At 40.4% G+C, this 17,234-nt stretch overlaps 1 protein-coding gene across 7 annotated transcripts in view; it reads left to right on the plus strand.

Annotated features, from left to right (window-relative positions):
• GGNBP2 (gametogenetin binding protein 2) overlaps nucleotides 8–17,234 on the plus strand; it is a 32,153-nt gene continuing 14,926 nt past the window's right edge. For 4 of the 7 annotated variants that reach the window (XM_018064157.1, XM_018064160.1, XM_018064159.1 and 1 more), the window contains exons 1-4: nucleotides 532–963; nucleotides 8,272–8,352; nucleotides 10,766–11,019; nucleotides 13,385–13,483. In XM_018064157.1, coding sequence (XP_017919646.1) covers nucleotides 871–963; nucleotides 8,272–8,352; nucleotides 10,766–11,019; nucleotides 13,385–13,483 — 527 coding nt within the window. In that variant the 5' untranslated portion in view covers nucleotides 532–870. Of the gene's footprint in view, nucleotides 226–531; nucleotides 964–8,271; nucleotides 8,353–10,765; nucleotides 11,020–13,384; nucleotides 13,484–17,234 lie in introns of those variants that run through there. The other 3 variants (XM_018064158.1, XM_018064162.1, XM_018064163.1) reach the window with 2 other exon arrangements.

The following is a 17,234-nucleotide window of genomic DNA, read 5'->3' on the forward strand; positions in this document are numbered from 1 at the left end:
CCGCCCCACCCTCCCCACATCCCCCCCACCCTCCCTCCCCCACTCCCCCGTGGCGCGAGCGGCTGACTGAGCCGGGAGAGGAAACGGCATTCTGAGCCGCGCTCCCGCCCAGGCCGGCCCCGACGCGGGCCTCGTCAGCCGGTAACGGGGAGCCGAGGTGGGGGGGTCAGGGAGGCGACCACGCAAGCGGTGAAGGTCAGAAGCGGGAGGCCTCCTCCGAGAAGGGTGAGGAGGGGAGGGTCTGTGCCTCCCCCGCGGACTCCGCAGAGCTGAGGCGGGGTCGACCCCTCCCAGGGGCGGGGTCGCGCTGGGCAACTGCAGCCCAGGGGACTGATGGGGCGGGGCGCGCCCTTAAAGGGGAGAAGGGGTCAGCTGTATGGGGGAGTGGGCTGAGGGCTTCCGGGCGGCGGGCCGTGGGCTGAGGAGCGGAAGCTGGGGGTGGCGTCCTAGAGCTGGGACTTCGCTGACCGGCTAGGGGAAGCCCCGGGGCCTCCAGGTCCCTTCCGCCTCTCCTTTGGACCCTGACTGGAGGCCGGCGGGCTGGGTGGGGGGGTGGGGAGAACGGCGCGAGGGGGCGGGTCCCCGCGCTGCTCGCCGCTGATTGGCTGAGCGCGTGTGGAATCGGGTGATGGGAAACGCAGCCCAGCTCTCCCGTCCCCTCCTGCTGCTCTCCCTCTCCCCCCGCCTCCTCCCCGTGGCGAAAGTGCTGCGCGGCGGCGGGTGCTTACGCTCGCGGGGTTTGGCTGTTGCAGGCAGGAGCTGGGAGGAGGCGGCAGCGGCAGCGGCAAGAGCGGCGGCGGCAGCAGCAGCAGCAGCAGCAGCAGCAGCTGGGAGGAGGTGGTGACGGTGGCAACGGCAGCGTCAGGGACGATGGCGCGACTGGTGGCAGTGTGCAGGGACGGGGAGGAGGAATTCCCCTTCGAGAGGAGGCAGATTCCCCTCTACATAGACGACACCCTCACGGTGAGCGGGCCGGGCCGGGCCGGGCTCGCCGCTCCCCTGGCAGCTGTTTCCCCTCCTCCCCCTCCCCCAGGCCGAGCGCTGCGCACTGGAGAAAAGAGTGTGTTGCAACTCCTAGGCGAGGCCTTCTCTCCGGCAGGCCCCACAAACTCGCCTTTGCAGTGGGTCGTTTGGTAACGTCCGCGGGCCCCTAGGCTGGCGCTCCACCCGCAGTGAGAGCCCCTCTCCCCGGCTCTTACCCTCCTTTGCCACTCTCTTCCTTCACCCTTTCCCTTTCGGAGACGGTGCTTTTGCCCAAAGCAAGCTCCTTGGAGAGGGGCTGAAGGATCTCGGGCGTTCAGGGCCTATCCCTTACAGAAACCACCTACCCTCGGGGAGGCTTAATTACCTGGAAATGTCGCAGCTGCACTGCTACCTGTCTATTTTCTAGCTTAATACTACAGCTCTCACTCCCTAAAGCATAATTACGGAGGGCAGGGTTACATGCTTTTGTACAGGAAAGATCCCACTAAAAGGATCTGATTTCGCTAGAGTCTCAATATGCCTAGTCCATTAAAACTGTTGGAAATGGTTGTATTGCTAGGCCATGACTCTTCAAAACGGGCTTTCTTGGCATTAATGATTCTTTAATTTACAGATAGCTTTTCCTAAGGAAGCCACAATATTGAATGTGTAAGGGCATTATAAAAGGCTGATGGCTCATCTTGGATGTCAAACCCAGTTCTGAGTAGTTTTCCTTTTTAGAGTTGATGGTGGTACAGCATTACAGACCCTCTGCCCTGGGTTGCTTTAGTGTTTCCTTTAGAAGGAAATGGCAGAAATTTGAATCTGAACAGGAAATGAGTGCAGTCGCTTGTCACAATTTCTTAAGAAATGAAATGGACCTTTTCTGAGAATCTTGAAATGTGCATTTTGATGATGCTGAAGCTTTGGATTATACATTTGCATTTTGATAAGGTGTAACTAAGTGTCTTCATCATACCGCCTTTGCCTTTTTTCCTTTTCAAAGGTGGTTGGTGTGTTTTGTTCCTGAATTTCTTTTTTGCAAATACCTACTGAACTTTTTTCAAATTTTGTGTAAAATGCAAGTCATTGTAGAGATGTCACTCTATGCTTTTCTGTTTGCCAGTCTCAATTAAGACTTGATTGAGCTGCAGTACCTTTAAAAAGCATTAGAAGAGCTATTGAATGACTTAATTTGTTAGAACTTTTTAAATGAAAGCATATAATTACCTAAGTGCATTTTTAAAATTTTTTCATGGAAAAAGAATGATTGGGCTCACATAAGGTACATAGACTTTGTGTTTCATAAGAAAGTGTACTTGTATGCTTTGGTCATGATTTCTGCACTTTTTGCATTAAAAGTATAATGGACTTGTATTTTAAAAAGTGTTTTTTAAAAAAATTAGCACTCAGATCAAATTAAATGAAGGATTTCACAATTTGAAAATTAATATGAGTTCATTTATTGATAATTTTCTTTCTTTCTCCCTTCACCACAGATACTTTTCTAGAGCATATAGTTTGTTATCAACCTTTTGTGTTTATTGTCCTAAATAATCTTTGAAGTTAAAAAAAAAAATTTGGACATAAGGTTACTATTGAGTGTATACTATCAAAACAGAGGAAATCAACTTAAGATTTGAGTATTTACAAAAATTTAAGACACTTATGAGTCTCTCCTTATGTTCACAGAGTCACCTTTAATATGGATGTGGCATTGATATATCCATTAAATAGTTGACTTTTGGGTGTTTTTAAACTCTCTTCTAAATGAATTTCCAAAATTTTCCTTAGAAAAAGATGTAACCTGCACTGTGATTTATTATTGTACTTACTTCTCTAGGGAAGTTGGGATTGGACTGACTTGGCGGTAGAGTTTTGCTTTTATTGTATGGTGGACTTGTGACCCAGGCAAATACAATTTAGGCTTGCTTAATTTAAGTATCTTAAGTAGCATCATATTTTTTTATGTATCTTTACTCTGGAAGGGTTTTTATCACTAGGAAGTGAGTGGGACTCTCCATTGCTTTGTTTTGGAACTTACATATGTCACTGAATGCTGGTTTGTGTAAAATCTTGTCAAGAGTCCATCATATTTAGGGAAACAAGTTTCTTTCAGAACCGTTCTACCAGACACTACTTAAAGGAAGAGTGTAGAGCAAACACCTGTTGAGGAAGAGGGAGGAAGCAGGCCTGTAACAGAGGGTTATGCTCAGCACTGGGTCATTGATAGTTTGATGACATTGTATCCTTGAAGGTAACTTTTGGTTTGATCTTTGTTCCTAGACTCCATAGGTAATCCACTGAGGAAACATTGTGTGATTATTTCAAGTCTTAGAACCTTGTTAACTTCTAGGTGTTAAGTCTAGTTGTAATGTTTACAGTCAGTTACAAATATTTATTTTTGCAGAAGCCAAAACCTCTAGTCTGAGGTAAACTAGCGATTTTAAGTTGGATCTGTAAAATGAAATTAACAAGCTTGTAGATGAGGAAGTAGCCTCTTTTATGTGGTATGTTGTAGCCACATTTAAAAGACTCATGACAGTTCAGTGGGTTTGAGTACTTGAGTACAGTGCTGATATAGGTGTGTTTGAGAAAAATCCCAAGTAAGTAAACTGGTAGAATATTTAGGAAAATGGTATGTTGTGTAGCCAAAATGCTTTTCAGTGTTATTAGAATTATAGAATAGCAGATGGACAGAATACAGATTTTATTTTAAAGACATCTTTGAAGAATTGGGGCTTCCCTAGTGGCTCAGATGGTAGAGAATCTGCCTGCAGTGCAGGAGACCCAGATTCGATCCCTGGGTCGGGAAGATCCCCTGGAGAAGGATATGGCACCCCACTCCAGTATTCTTGCCTAGATAATTCTATGGACAGAGAGGATCCTGGTGGGCTACAGTCTATGGGGTTGAGGACAACACTGAGTGGCTAACACACTTTCTTTGAAGAATTACCGTTTTTAAAGTATTTTTAGAAGGAATTAATAGTCAGAATATATACTCCTTATAATATAATCTTGAAAAATAGTTGCAAAACAAAACAAATTATCCTTTACCCTGCTTCCCAGAGATAGCTGAGATTATAGAGCAGCGTTTCGTGTAGTTCCCATCGCAGCAACATACAGATCAGAGTTGAGATATGTCATCTTCTGTAACACTTCATATCTTGCTTCTTCTCACTGAATGTAATATTGAGAACATTTTCTCTTGTTATTAAGCAGTGTTAATGGCCTTGTAATACTGTATTGTATGACATTCCAGGATGTAATCATTCTTCCTTTGTTGGGCGTAGAGGTGGTCCTAGTTTTTGCTATGAATAACATTCTTAAGAATATGAATAATGCATAAAACTTTGCATTAACAATTTTTTCTGGCTTTTCAAAGGAAAATTACTGGATCAAAGGATAAAAATCTTCTATAAAATTCTTGATACATGCTGTCAAGTTACTACAATGTGGAACACAGTTTACCCTCCTAATTCAAACCAATCTAAATGGACTAGAAGCTCTGATAAGGGTTTTTGAGACTTTAAAAAGATGAAAAATGTAGTGTATCCTCTTGAGGATTAAGTAGTTAGCATCAGTTAGAAGTTTAGTATTGTTTGCTTTAAAAAAAAAAAAACAACTTAGATCTTTATTTATTTATTTTATATTTTAGGCTAGGCCATGTGTGTCATGGCATGGGGGATCTTAGTTTCCTGACCAGGGATCGAACCTGTGCCCCCTGCATTGGGAGCTCAGAGTCTTAACCACTGGCCCACCAGGGAAATTTGCCTGTTTTAAATTCTTGATTAAGTTTTTAATTTACCAAAGGTGATAGATGTTACAGATGGCTGTGAAGATGAAGAAGTAAAAAAGTAAAACTAAAAGGACAGGGATTTTTAATAAATAGAAACAGTACTGTTGGATTAGAGCTTGTGAGAGTGCGCTAGGAACAGATTATTTGTGATCAGGAGAAACCAGGACAGGTACTTAAGAGTGAAAGTGGGTAATGGATTCAATAAACTTTATAAAGCAGTAATTGCAGGACAATGACTTGTTCTATTTCTGGCAAGCCTAGGGATAGGCAACCTCATCATGAAGCCAGACACTAATGATTCCTCTGTGAGACCACACCTGAAGTACTTTACGTGAGTGTCTTCCTTTGGGTAACCTAGAATCTGAAGAATAAGTCAGGGAAGTGATTTTAAAGAATGAGGGAAAATAGTTCCGCTGTCCTCTTATCTTCCTCTTTTTATTTTTTCCCTTTTTCTTATTTTGGTGTCATCATTGAAGAGGATATAGTGATTGGCCAGTAAACAAGTAAAAAGCCATTGTTGTAAGGGAAAGGCAAGGAAAATAATTATTTAGTGTGAGCATGGAGTTTCTAATTGGGGCGGTATTGAACATGTGTATGAGTGTGTGCATGCGTGCTCAGAAGCTCAGTTGTGTATGTACAAGAGAAAATTTAGTAGTATTCAAGCCAGTGAAACACAGGAAAGACACAGTAATATACTTGATCTTTACATTTGTCTGTACTAGTTAGGTAAAAATGAAATGGTTGGAAATGAGGGTTTTGTTTCAAAAATTTTAACCCTGTTCTTTATCGACTTTTTGAAGAGGATTCGAGAATTAGGTATTATTCATTAAATTTTACTTATTTATGGCTGTGCTGGGTCTTCATTGCTGCATGGGCTTTTCTCTAGTTGTGGCAAGCTGGGGCTACTTTTGGTTGTAGTGTGCAAGCTTCTTATTGCGGTGGCTTCTCTTTCTTGCGGAGCACACACTGTAGGGTGCATGGTCTTTAGCAGTTTCAGCTCCCAGGCTCTAGAGCATAGGGTCAGTAGTTGTGGCACACAGGCTTCGTTGGCCCGAGGCTTGATCCTCCTGCATCAGGGATTGAACCTGTGTCTCCTGCATTGGAAGCCGGATTCTTTATCACAGGGAAGCCCCTGTTAAACTTTATAAACATATATTTTAAAGGTCAGCATGTAGATTTTAATATATAGGTATGCTCTTAGTCCTCTGCTTTAATTATTAAAACAATAAAATATAGTTGATCGGAATAAAAATAATTTACTTATACAGAGTCAGAATTTAGGATTTCACCTATGAACTGGTGAGGCATTGATTTAGTAAATTAAAGAACTTTGATTTTAAAATAGTATAGGTAATTGTCTCAGTTGTTTTTTTTTTTTAATGGTGGCAAGTAATATGTGGTGAAATGATGTATATATGGATCAAGCAAGTGAAAATGTAAATCAAAGTATTAGTTGTTTAAATGGTAGATTGGAGTGACTTGCAGTGTTCTAGTGAGTTACATGGATTATCCTGTACCTTTTTTTATGGCTTGATGAGTTAAATTTATTTGTGTTTTAAACCATGTGGTGATTCCAGAGAACATGGGAGTTAATTGTACTGTTCTTTTTTTCAGTTTTTATGGGCCAGGATTTCTAATACCAGGATTGTTAAGACTAGTAACCAATTTTATTTTGTACTGTTGGCAAAGTTAATATATGACAGTGCTCAGAACAAAGGCTAGTATACATAAAGCTATGTTAAATGTCTTTATTATTATTACCATCAGTCTTTGGGGATAAGACACCAAAAACTGGTGACAAGTTGGTTAGCCTAAAAATTCGGTAATTGATCGTAAAACTGTGAGCTATGGACATGCAGTCTATATGTATGGAAGAAGAAACTTCCAGCATAGTAAAAGCTATTGAGATGGAAGCATGAACATATCTCTGAACTTGATATGATGAATATAGAATTGGAAACAAGGAACACTGGCTCTTTCCCTGGTAATAAGTGGTGTATGTGTGTTACAATACATTTGGGAAAGTCATCTATCTTTTCACCTAGAGATAGCCACATCTAATACATATTTTCTTTTTCTGTAAGAAAATACACACATGAAAATTTGAGTCATATTGTACATGCAGCTTTTGGTTCTGTAAAATAAACTCAAGTCCTCTGGATTGTTGAATAGGTGTTTGCATCCATCCTTAGTAACTAGTTGCCTTTCTAGCACACATATCCAGTAGTCCCCTCTTCACAAATCAAGAAAAGGTCTTATATCTGTTGTTTATACTTGCCTTGATTGTTTAGTCCTCTGTTTACTGTTGGAACAAGCACGTGTTTAGGTTCTCATTTCTGATGTGGAGGGGAAAGAGTGGTCACTTGTTTAAAGAAGCAGGTCTTTGTGATGCTGGTTGGTGAAGGAAAGTATGTTTTTAAGATCGCGTTCAGCTGAGTGGGTTTTTTAGTTTTTGCCTCACATGGTCTCTTGGTCTTGACTTCACTCTTTGAGTGTGTAGGAGTTTGTGGCCCTTGTCCCCTGGAAATAGAAGTTTGTCCTAGCATAGTATGTTTGATACATTTAACAATGCTCTAGTTAAGATATAAATGTGTTACTTTATTTCATTGTTTCGAAGGCATACTTTTTTCATATTTAACATCTCTAAAATTGGGATACTTCTTTCATTTGATGACATCTTCCAGTTACAGTGGTTCTTACCTAGTGGTACCTAGTAGTACATAAGTTACTCCTTGAAATTAGTGGTGTCACAGATCAGTAAAATGTGATTACTGATTTCCATTGTCTGACATCCCGAAACAGCCTTAAGCTTTATATATCTCTCATCCTCTGCAATGAATTTTGAGAACTGAATAAGTATTTCAGTGTATTTTTTTCCGTTCATGATTAGAGCAAACATTTGCTATGTGTTGGGTATTATTCTGAGTATGTATCTGTGTGTGTGTGTGTATATGTAAAGTGAAGTCATTATATATATAGTCATATATGTATATATAGTTATTTACATGATAAGATTTATTGTATTCTTTAGCTCTGAGGAATAACTGAAAATGTCAGGATTTTTAATGTAAGATATCAGGTTATTTCACTTACTAAGTGCTTTCATTAGCTACTACAACACACATTTTTAAATACAAGTTAATCCTTACAACCCATTCTATAAGAGATATTAAAAGTTACTACTTAATCTCATTTTACACATAAGGAAGCTGAAAATCAGACTTGTTAAGTAACTTGCCCAGAATTGTGACATAAATTGTAAATTATAATAAAAGTGCATTTGAATTCAGGTCTGCCTGACTTCAGTGCCCTTGCTTATAATGACTATACCATTTCTGGCTTTAAAAACTGTAATTTGGATTTTTTTTTTTTAACTTTTTGATGGAGGTGGGAGGGAGCAAATCTGGCTTTAGGGGAGTCTATTTCTGTCCTAGGAAATTATAAAATAATCTGTATCAATGCTTTCATAGAAGGTAAAATAATTGATTTGTATTCTTTTACATATTAAGATGGTGATGGAATTTCCTGACAATGTGTTAAATCTTGATGGGCATCAAAATAATGGTGCACAACTGAAGCAGTTCATTCAGGTAAGTTTTAAAAATTAATGTTTTAAATGGCGTGTGTGTGCCTGAGCACGTGCGTGTATGTATGTGTGTGTGTGTTTTAAGGAGTCACAGATGTGAGCAGTCATTTCATCTTACCTAGGGCTCTTTAGGTCTTAAGGTTCAGTGAGGTTGCTTTGTTTTACTATGGCTCCGGTTACATTTACATCCCTGTCATGCGAAAGATTTGGTGGTGGTGTGTTACCATTTTACGTGTCCATAAGGCGTTAGTTTCCCTGGTTTAATTTTAAATTTAGTTTAATTTCCTTGTTTTTAAAAGATAGGACAGACAACTTTTCTTTGAGAACTTTGTTATTTTCTATAATTGTTTTCTTCGGTTTAAAAAAAAACTTTGTATTGTGAATTTTCTGATTTTTATTTAATTCTTAAAAAATTTTTTTTATGGAAGTATAGTTGATATACAGTGTCACGCTCATTTTTGCTGTACAGCAGAGTGACTGATTATACACATGTATACATTCTTTATATTCTTTTCCTTTATGGTTTATCCCAGAAGATTGGCTATAGTTCCCTGTGCTGTACAGTAGGACCTTGTTGTTTATGCATCTTAAATGTAATAGTTTGCGGGACCTCCCTGGATGTCCAGTGGTTAAGACTTTACTTTCTAATACAAAGGGTGTGGTGTGAGTTCTGTCTCTAATGAGGAGCTGAGATCCTGCATGCCTCTTGGCCAAAAAACCGGAATATAAACAACAGAAGCAATATTGTAACAAATTCAATGAAGACTTTTAAAAAATGTAATAGTTTGTGGCTACTAATCCCAAACTCCCAATACTGTTTAATAAGTGTGATACTTTGTAAATAAACCACTGGACATCCAGGGAAGTCCAGCAAACTATTACATTTAAGATGCATAAACAACAAGGTCCTACTGTACAGCACAGGGAACTATAGCCAATCTTCTGGGATAAACCATAAAGGAAAAGAATATAAAGAGTGTGTACATGTGTGTATAATCAGTCACTCTGCTGTACAGCAAAAATGAGCATGACACTGTATATCAACTATACTTCCATAAAAAAATAAAATTTAAAAAAGAATTAAATAGAAATCAGAAAATTCACAATACAAAGTTTTTTTTTTAACTGAAGAAAACAATTATAGTAAATATATATATGATCAGTATAAAGGAAGATAAATGGTTACTTTATTTCAAAATTGTTTCAACTTTTGGAGAAAACTGAATTAAAGGTTAATGGTAAGTATGATAATATCCTTCTTGGGAGTTACCTTTCTCACCTTTATTTATTTATTTTGGTAAACTGGATTATTGGTAAACTACACTACTTTACTTGTAGTATAACTATAGCTCCAGCTAAGTAGAAGTTATTTCCTGGAGTTTTTGTCCATTTCCCTACGTTCATATGCACCAGCAGTTTACTTACTCACTGCTGCTGCTGCTGCTGCTGCTAAATCGCTTCAGTTGTGTCCAACTCTGTGCAACCCCATGGACAGCAGCCCACCAGGCTCCTCTGTCCCTGGGATTCTCCAGGCAAGAACACTGGAGTGGGTTGCCATTTCCTTCTCCAATGCATGAAAGTGAAAAGTGAAAGTGAAGTTGCTTAGTTGTGTCCCACTCTTTGCGACCCCCTTGCCTGCACCCTACCAGGCTCCTCCATCCATGGGATTTTCCAGGCAAAAGTACTGGAGTGGGGTGCCATTGCCTTCTCCGACTCACTCACTGCAGGCTCCTCCATAGGTGAGAGGGGCCTTGTTCTCTCCCACTGATCTGTAACTCACCTGCTCATGCCTCCAGGTTGAGAATTGCTGCCCTGCATGATCACCATCCTAACTTGACTCATGCAGCTAAACATAGTGTGTGGTTAAAGGTTGAAAAGGAGACATAGTAAAGCTACATTGTCTTTATTCTTTTTCCTTTAAAGTTTTTTGTTTTAAGTGAGAGTGCTATGTTTAATACACACACTGAACGAACACTAGATTTCCAGATGCAGGGTTTCTTTTTGCTGTGCTGGTCACCTACTGCACAGCCCTGGCATCCCAAGCAGCGCTTGTTTATTTTAGCTTTGCTGTGCAGCATGCAGGATCTTAGTTCCCCAACTCAGGATTGAACCCGTGCCCCCTGCACTGGGAGCTCAGGGTCTTAGCTATTAGACCACCAGGGAAAGTCCGTAAGCAGAGTTTTTTATACTTGAGATTCTAAAACTGGGCTCGGGGGAGGGCAGTGTAAGGGTTGTGGAATAATCTCAGTGCAGCATGGCTAAGGCTGACCCATCTTGCCTTCCTGACTCAGTTGCAGGTAGATGGCAGGCCCTGCCCAGGTTACTGCACAAGGATAAGGAATCAGAAAGAGTAGTGAAAGTCATTTTATGTCTTCCTTTATGAACTCTTCTTTATTTTTCTTCCCCTTTTTTCTCAGCGACATAGTATGCTTAAGCAACAAGATCTAAGTATTGCCATGGTGGTGACATCACGTGAAGTCTTGAGTGCACTTTCTCAGCTTGTGCCATGTGTGGGTTGTCGTCGCAGTGTGGAACGCCTCTTTTCCCAGCTTGTGGAGTCTGGAAATCCTGCCCTTGAACCCCTGACGGTGGGGCCCAAGGGAGTCCTGTCTGTAACTCGAAGCTGCATGACTGATGCAAAGAAGCTTTATACATTATTTTACGTACATGGGTGAGTATAATCAATTAGGAAACAATGGATTTGCTTAATTTTAAACTCAGTGACAGTGGGTAGCTTTTTTGTAACTTTGACTGGGGCAAAGCTTGAGTTCAGATTTAACACAAGTAACTTCTGTGTGCCAGTGACTGTAAAGTTTCTTTTCTTGAGGGAGAGACAGGCAGTAGGCAAATACATACTTTGTCAAGAATGTTGTTATGAAGACAAACCAGTAAGAGAGAGAGAATGAGTGGGTAGAACTCACATGGAGAGTGGTCAGGGAAAGCCTCTCTAATAAAATGACATCACATATAGGCTAGAATAGAGTGAGGGAGTGAGCCATGTAGTTATTTGGGTGAAGCAGAGAAAGGGCAGCAGGGTAAGGGTTCAGAGATTGGAGTTTCCCCGGCGTGTTTGAAGAACAGTAAGGAAGCCATTGTGACTGGAGGCAGATGAATGAAGTGAACAGTAATAAAAGATGAGGTCAGAGGAGCACTGAGAGGCCTAATTATGTGGTGCTATGCTGAGGTCTTTTATCTTAACTCTGAGACGGGAAGATTGAGGAAGGTTTTGAGCAGAGGAGTATGTGGTCTACCTTGGAGTTATGCTTCCTTTTACCTCTGTGTTACGAGTAAGTGGAAGGCAGAGAAACAAGCTGTTCAGTAGTCCATGCAAGAAAGAATAGTGGCCAGTGTAGTGGCCACAGAGATAATGAGAGATGGCTGGATCCAGTAGTTGCAGTGCCTGGGCTAAGTTGCCCCGAGGCATGTGGGATTTTAGTTCCCCAACCAGGGATGGAACCTGAGTCCCCTGCACTGAAAGGCAGATTCTTAATCACTAGACCACCTTGGAAGTCCTAGGAGGAGCAATTTCGCAGAGCTGACTTTTGGGCATGTTAATTTGAGGTAGCAGTTGGGAGTGCAAGTAGAGTTCAGAGAGTTCTGGCCTAGGGATATAAATTTATGTCATCAGCATATGCACACACACACACACATACACATACCCACCCACCCACCCACCCACCCACACACCCACCTATGAGGTGAAATGTGATCACCAAAGGGTAGGTGGTGTGACTAGGAAAAGTGAAGCTGTTTGAAGGTGGTGGTAGAGATTATGGATTTTTATTCCGCCTGAGAAAAGAAGCTTTGAAGGATTTCTGAATAGAGATAGAACAATATGATTTTTGTCTTGAAAAGATGACTCCAGCTGCTAAGTGAAAGTAGAATGTAAAGGCAGAGGGTAGATGGCAAGGAGACCATTTGGGAGGCCAACTGTTGGAATTGACTAAGCTAGAGAGGTGAGTGGGACGAGGGTCATAACAGTGGCAGTGATGAGAAGTGATCTAATTCTGGATATATTTAAGAGTTGACAAGCTTTGCTTATTGGTTGGATTCAGGGTTTGGATGTTTAGCATTATGTATTTCTATATTTGCATAAAATTTCTGTTGAAGGCTCTTCGTCAAGGATAATTTAAGTTTATTTTCAGAAACTTACTAGCTGTATGAGCTAGGACTTTAAACAGTTATTTTTATTTTGGCTGTGCTGGGTCTTTGTTACTACTCGAGCTTTGCTCTGGTTGCAGAGAGTGGGGCTCTTCTCTAGTTGTGGTGTGCGGGCTCCTCGTTGCAGGGGTTTCTCTTACGAGCACGGGCTCTGGGGCTTGTGGGCTTCCGCAGTTGCTGCTCCGGGCTCTAGAGCACGGGCTTGATAGTTGTGCTCATGGGCTGAGGGGCTCCGTGGCATGTGGGAGCCTGGCAGAACAGGGATTGAGCCCGTGTCTCCTGCACTGGCACTCAGATTCTTTACCATTGAGCTACCAGGGAATCCCCTGTTTATTTTATTTTTAATTAACCTCTGCCTCCTCTTTTTTTTTTGGCCCTACTACACAGCTTGTGGGATTTTAGATCCCTGAGCGGGGATTGAACCTGGGCTGTTGGTAGTGAGAGCTCAGAGTCCTAACCACTGGACTGCCAGGGAATTGTCAAGGATAATGTCAGTTTAGATATCTATTGTTTGGATAAGTGAGTGTGGCTGAGTGTCAGGTAGCAATAAGTCATAAAATACTGGAGTGCCAGGCACACTGCTAGATACAGTGGAGATGTAGGGAGGAATGAGATGGATGCAGACTAAGGGAAAGAGTATGTTGAGTAGAGCAGGCCTCCTTCAACATTCTGATAGTCTGAGAATGGAATAGGAATAAAATTGTATAGACTCTTGGGTTAGAGTTCATTTGAAGAGAATTTTTCAAAGTGATATGTCTGTAATACTTTAAATATACTTCTCATTAAAGGGCATAAAGATTGTGAAAATTCTAAAGAAAAATTAATGTTAATCAGACCTTTAATGGTTTATTTATTTTTTATTATTTATTTATTAGGTCCAAACTAAATGACATGATAGATGCTATTCCAAAAAGTAAAAAGAACAAGAGATGTCAGTTGCACTCCTTAGACACGCACAAACCAAAACCTTTGGGGTAAGTAGAATTGATTATCAAGATACTTTGTTAGTGTTAAGATTATAAATGTTGATCCTATTTCGTAAAAAGAGAAGAAACAATGCTAGTTTTATTTCATTAATTGTTTACACTGTAAAATAGAACATATAATTGGTCAAAATAAATGTCTCCTAGTTCTTTTTGCATTGGGTCTATATAGGGTCTCAGTGTAAGTCTGACTTCTAAAATTTATTTTCCCATGTACTATATGTTTCAGAGAAGGGAGGTTGAGATCCTTGTGTAAATTTATAGCCAATATTAATAGCCAATATTAATTTTTTCAAAGTAGTGGTATCATTCTTTAACCTATATAATAGTTGTATAAATTATTTTTCTTGTCTTTCTTGTCTTTAGGTCTCCCTAATAATTTATCAAGGATTTACCAAAAAAACCTTGAGTTAGTTAAAGCAATGTGAATTTATGTAACTAATTTGCAGTTTTCTTCTTGGTTAGGTGCTATAGTGCCCAAGGCTGCCCCCTTCTCCCAGCTCAGTGTCAAGTTTCCCTTTCAGAAGTGCTTGGGGTTGGGGGTGGGTGGTAAGGAGAAATCATGGAATTTGAAGGGAGTTTCTAAGAAGTAACTTTTGGGGAGAATGGGATGATATAAAACTGTGCTCCTGAATTAATTTTAGAAGCTAGTTTTTTGAACATCTCATTAGTATTGTTGACATTTTTCTCCCTGGTAAAAAGATCTGGATGACCAGGTGGTGGTATGTTAATAATCTCTTTTTCCCTCCATACTCAGGAACAAAAAAATTTTTTTTTAAACTTTCATCATGAAGACTGTCAGACACATAGAAGAGAGACTATACTAGGACTCTGTTACCCCCAAATACCTTTCCCAGACCCAGTTGTTACCAGGACTTGCCAAGTTTATTTCATTTGCTCGCCTCTTCCTTGGCTGAAGTATTTTAAAGCAAGTTCCAGACACCATGCCATTTCACTACTGCATTCGTCTCTAAATGCAGTGACATTCTCTTTCATGACAGTGCCATTATAACACCTAACAAAACCTTAACTACAGTGATCTAATGCCCAGTTCATATTCACGTTCCACCGACTCTCTCTGAAAGTTCCACCGACTCTCTCTGAAAGTGTCTTCTTACACTGATTTGTTAGAATCAAGATTTACATAAGAATCACATATGATTTCTAAGTATGAGAACTCTAAACGCTGTAAAGCTCTGTACAACACCAAATGGTTACCTAAGGATAATTATTTCACATACCTGATATGCCAGTATCTTTAAAGAATTCCTGACTCTCTGAGTACAGAATTTAGTCTGATTTTCATTGGACAGTAACCTTTATCTGAATAACCCGTTGACTAAAACCACAGAGTAGTCTGATACGATACAAAGGCTGCCTTCTGTTTCTTGATTATGAATGTTTGTCACTGAGGAGCTGAAAAGCAAGAGCTACCCCACATCGTAAACATCTGTGCTCATTGCTACCTTCCTACAAAGACCAGTCCTTCCACTTTTGCTCTGGATTCCGCTGCTCTCTTGTTCTGGACTGCTTCATCGATTATCTACTTTCATTAAATTGACGTATAGCTATATCTGCATACCTCTGCAGACTTCACATCCAGCGTCAGCTCTAGCCCCACCACATAGGAAGCCAGATGTTTTGGAAGGTTGTTGGCCGAATTATGCGATCAGTGTGAGTGGAGTTAGTTGATCTTAAGCAACAACTCCTACAGTAGTTTCAGTTATTCCCCATGCCACGTGGATAGCTGGTCAGAGAGTACAGTCTGCTTAGCCAAGACTTCTCCTCCTCCACTTTGGATGGTCACCGCCATTCTGTGCTACTATGACATTTTGTATTTTTCTACTGTTGTTCCCCCCTTTCATTTTCTTCAGGGGAAGGTATAATACAGTTAACTAGGTTTTAGCCTAACCAATAGTAACAGTCCAGTTCAGTCTTTCTTAGAGTATTCTCATATTCACACAAGCAAACCCAAGTTATTGTCTGGGAGTAAGTGTGTGGTCTGAAAGAAAGGTCTAGGCCTGGGTTGTGGGCCTGTAGCTGATGAGTGATGTACCGCACAGGGATTAGGAGCACAGACCCTCCACACAGTGGAAAATTTGAGTGTAACTTCTAGTCGGCAACTTCTTATATTATACATGGTTCCTTCATGTCCTCATACTCAGTAACTGCAGACTGTGCAGTGCTGTGGTACTTATTATTGAAAAAAATCCATGTGTAAGTTGACCTGCGCAATTCAGCCTCGTGTTGTTCAGTGGTCAGCCGTATAAGATCACCTACAGGAAAAGTAGGGTAACAGAAAGGAATGCTGAGGACTTCAGTTTAATGGTAGGAAAGAATAAGTCTAAAGAAACTTGAGAGAGTGGCCGGAGGCAGGAGGAAACCACGGGAAAAGTGTTTTGGAGGCAGGGACTTGGACAGCCATGTTGAAGGTTGCTGAGTTATCAAGGACCTCAGAGTCCATTGGATATAGCAACACCAAGATAATTGGTGATCTTGATGCGCAGATCTGTGGTTGAATGGATCAGAATCCAGATCAGAATGTGTAGACAAATGCATGCATTGCAGGGTTTTAATGCACTAAGCTGTCAGTGGAAAGTATGGAAGTAGAACAAAGAAGTGAAAAGACTTCCTTTTTCAGAAAGCTGGCTCTTGACAGGAAGAAGTGGTATAAAGACATTTGGTTTGGAGAGATTACCGATAACATCTTGATTTGAGTTATAGAATTTTCAAGTCGTTTTAGAATAATGGTTTCACATTCGGATGGTATAATAGTCATTCCCCAGCCCTTTTCATCAGTACTGAGAATTTGAGAGTTATGTGGATCACTGAAGCATAATTAGAAAATTCGAAATTTGGAAGATGAGAGTAGAAGGATGTAACAGGCAAGGCAGAGCAGGAGTTGAGGTGTTTGCTGCAAAAACAAGGACAGTTCACCCTTTCTTGAGCCCTTGTGAGATGGGACTAGGGAGCTGAATTGTATGTCTGATCTTATATGGTGGGCAGGGGGTTGAGAAATACCTATTTAGCTGTAGAGAGTAGGTCAAGTAAAGATTCAGCAGTGTTTCCATCTCAAGCATCCCAGGTAATGAATCTCTAGGACTAGTGAGACCCGCAGAAGAACAGGCAGGAGCCAGTTGTTCAGAATCATGAAAAATCAAGAAGACTGTCATTGCATGGAAAATAGAAACACATTGCTCTTGGAATGCACATCTGCAACAAAGCAAAATGCGTGACCAGCGCCACATTGAAACCTGTGGGGGAGGGAGAGTCTGGGAAGTTTTTAGTAAGTTCTTAAAAAATTATTTGTGTAGTACTACTAATTTAGGCTGTGTAAAGTGTTCATCTTAGTATGCTATCTTTATTTTCAAAAATGTAAAATTAATCTGTGACTTTCCCAGCTACTTATAAATGTGAAGGTAGATAAGAATTTTGTTGCCATGGGCTAGCTATAAAATCACATTAAGTAGATCAACACTAGTTAGCATTTTCAATTTGTGAAAAGTTGATCCGTGTATAGAAGTGAAAATATTTTATAATTTTTTCAGCCCTTTTGACTTTAACATTCCAAGTAGATATGCTCATAAAATGCTTACTATATTAAACAGTTACTATCTTGATAAATGTAAATGTTAAATTATTATCAAGTAAACATAATAGTTGAGCGCACGTTTTTGTGTAAGGATATGAGCTCCTGTGTAAATAACATTTTAATATGGTTAAAGTAAATATGTAATTATAT

This window comes from Capra hircus, chromosome 19, assembly GCF_001704415.2.
Source record: "Capra hircus breed San Clemente chromosome 19, ASM170441v1, whole genome shotgun sequence".
NCBI lineage: Eukaryota > Metazoa > Chordata > Mammalia > Artiodactyla > Bovidae > Capra > Capra hircus.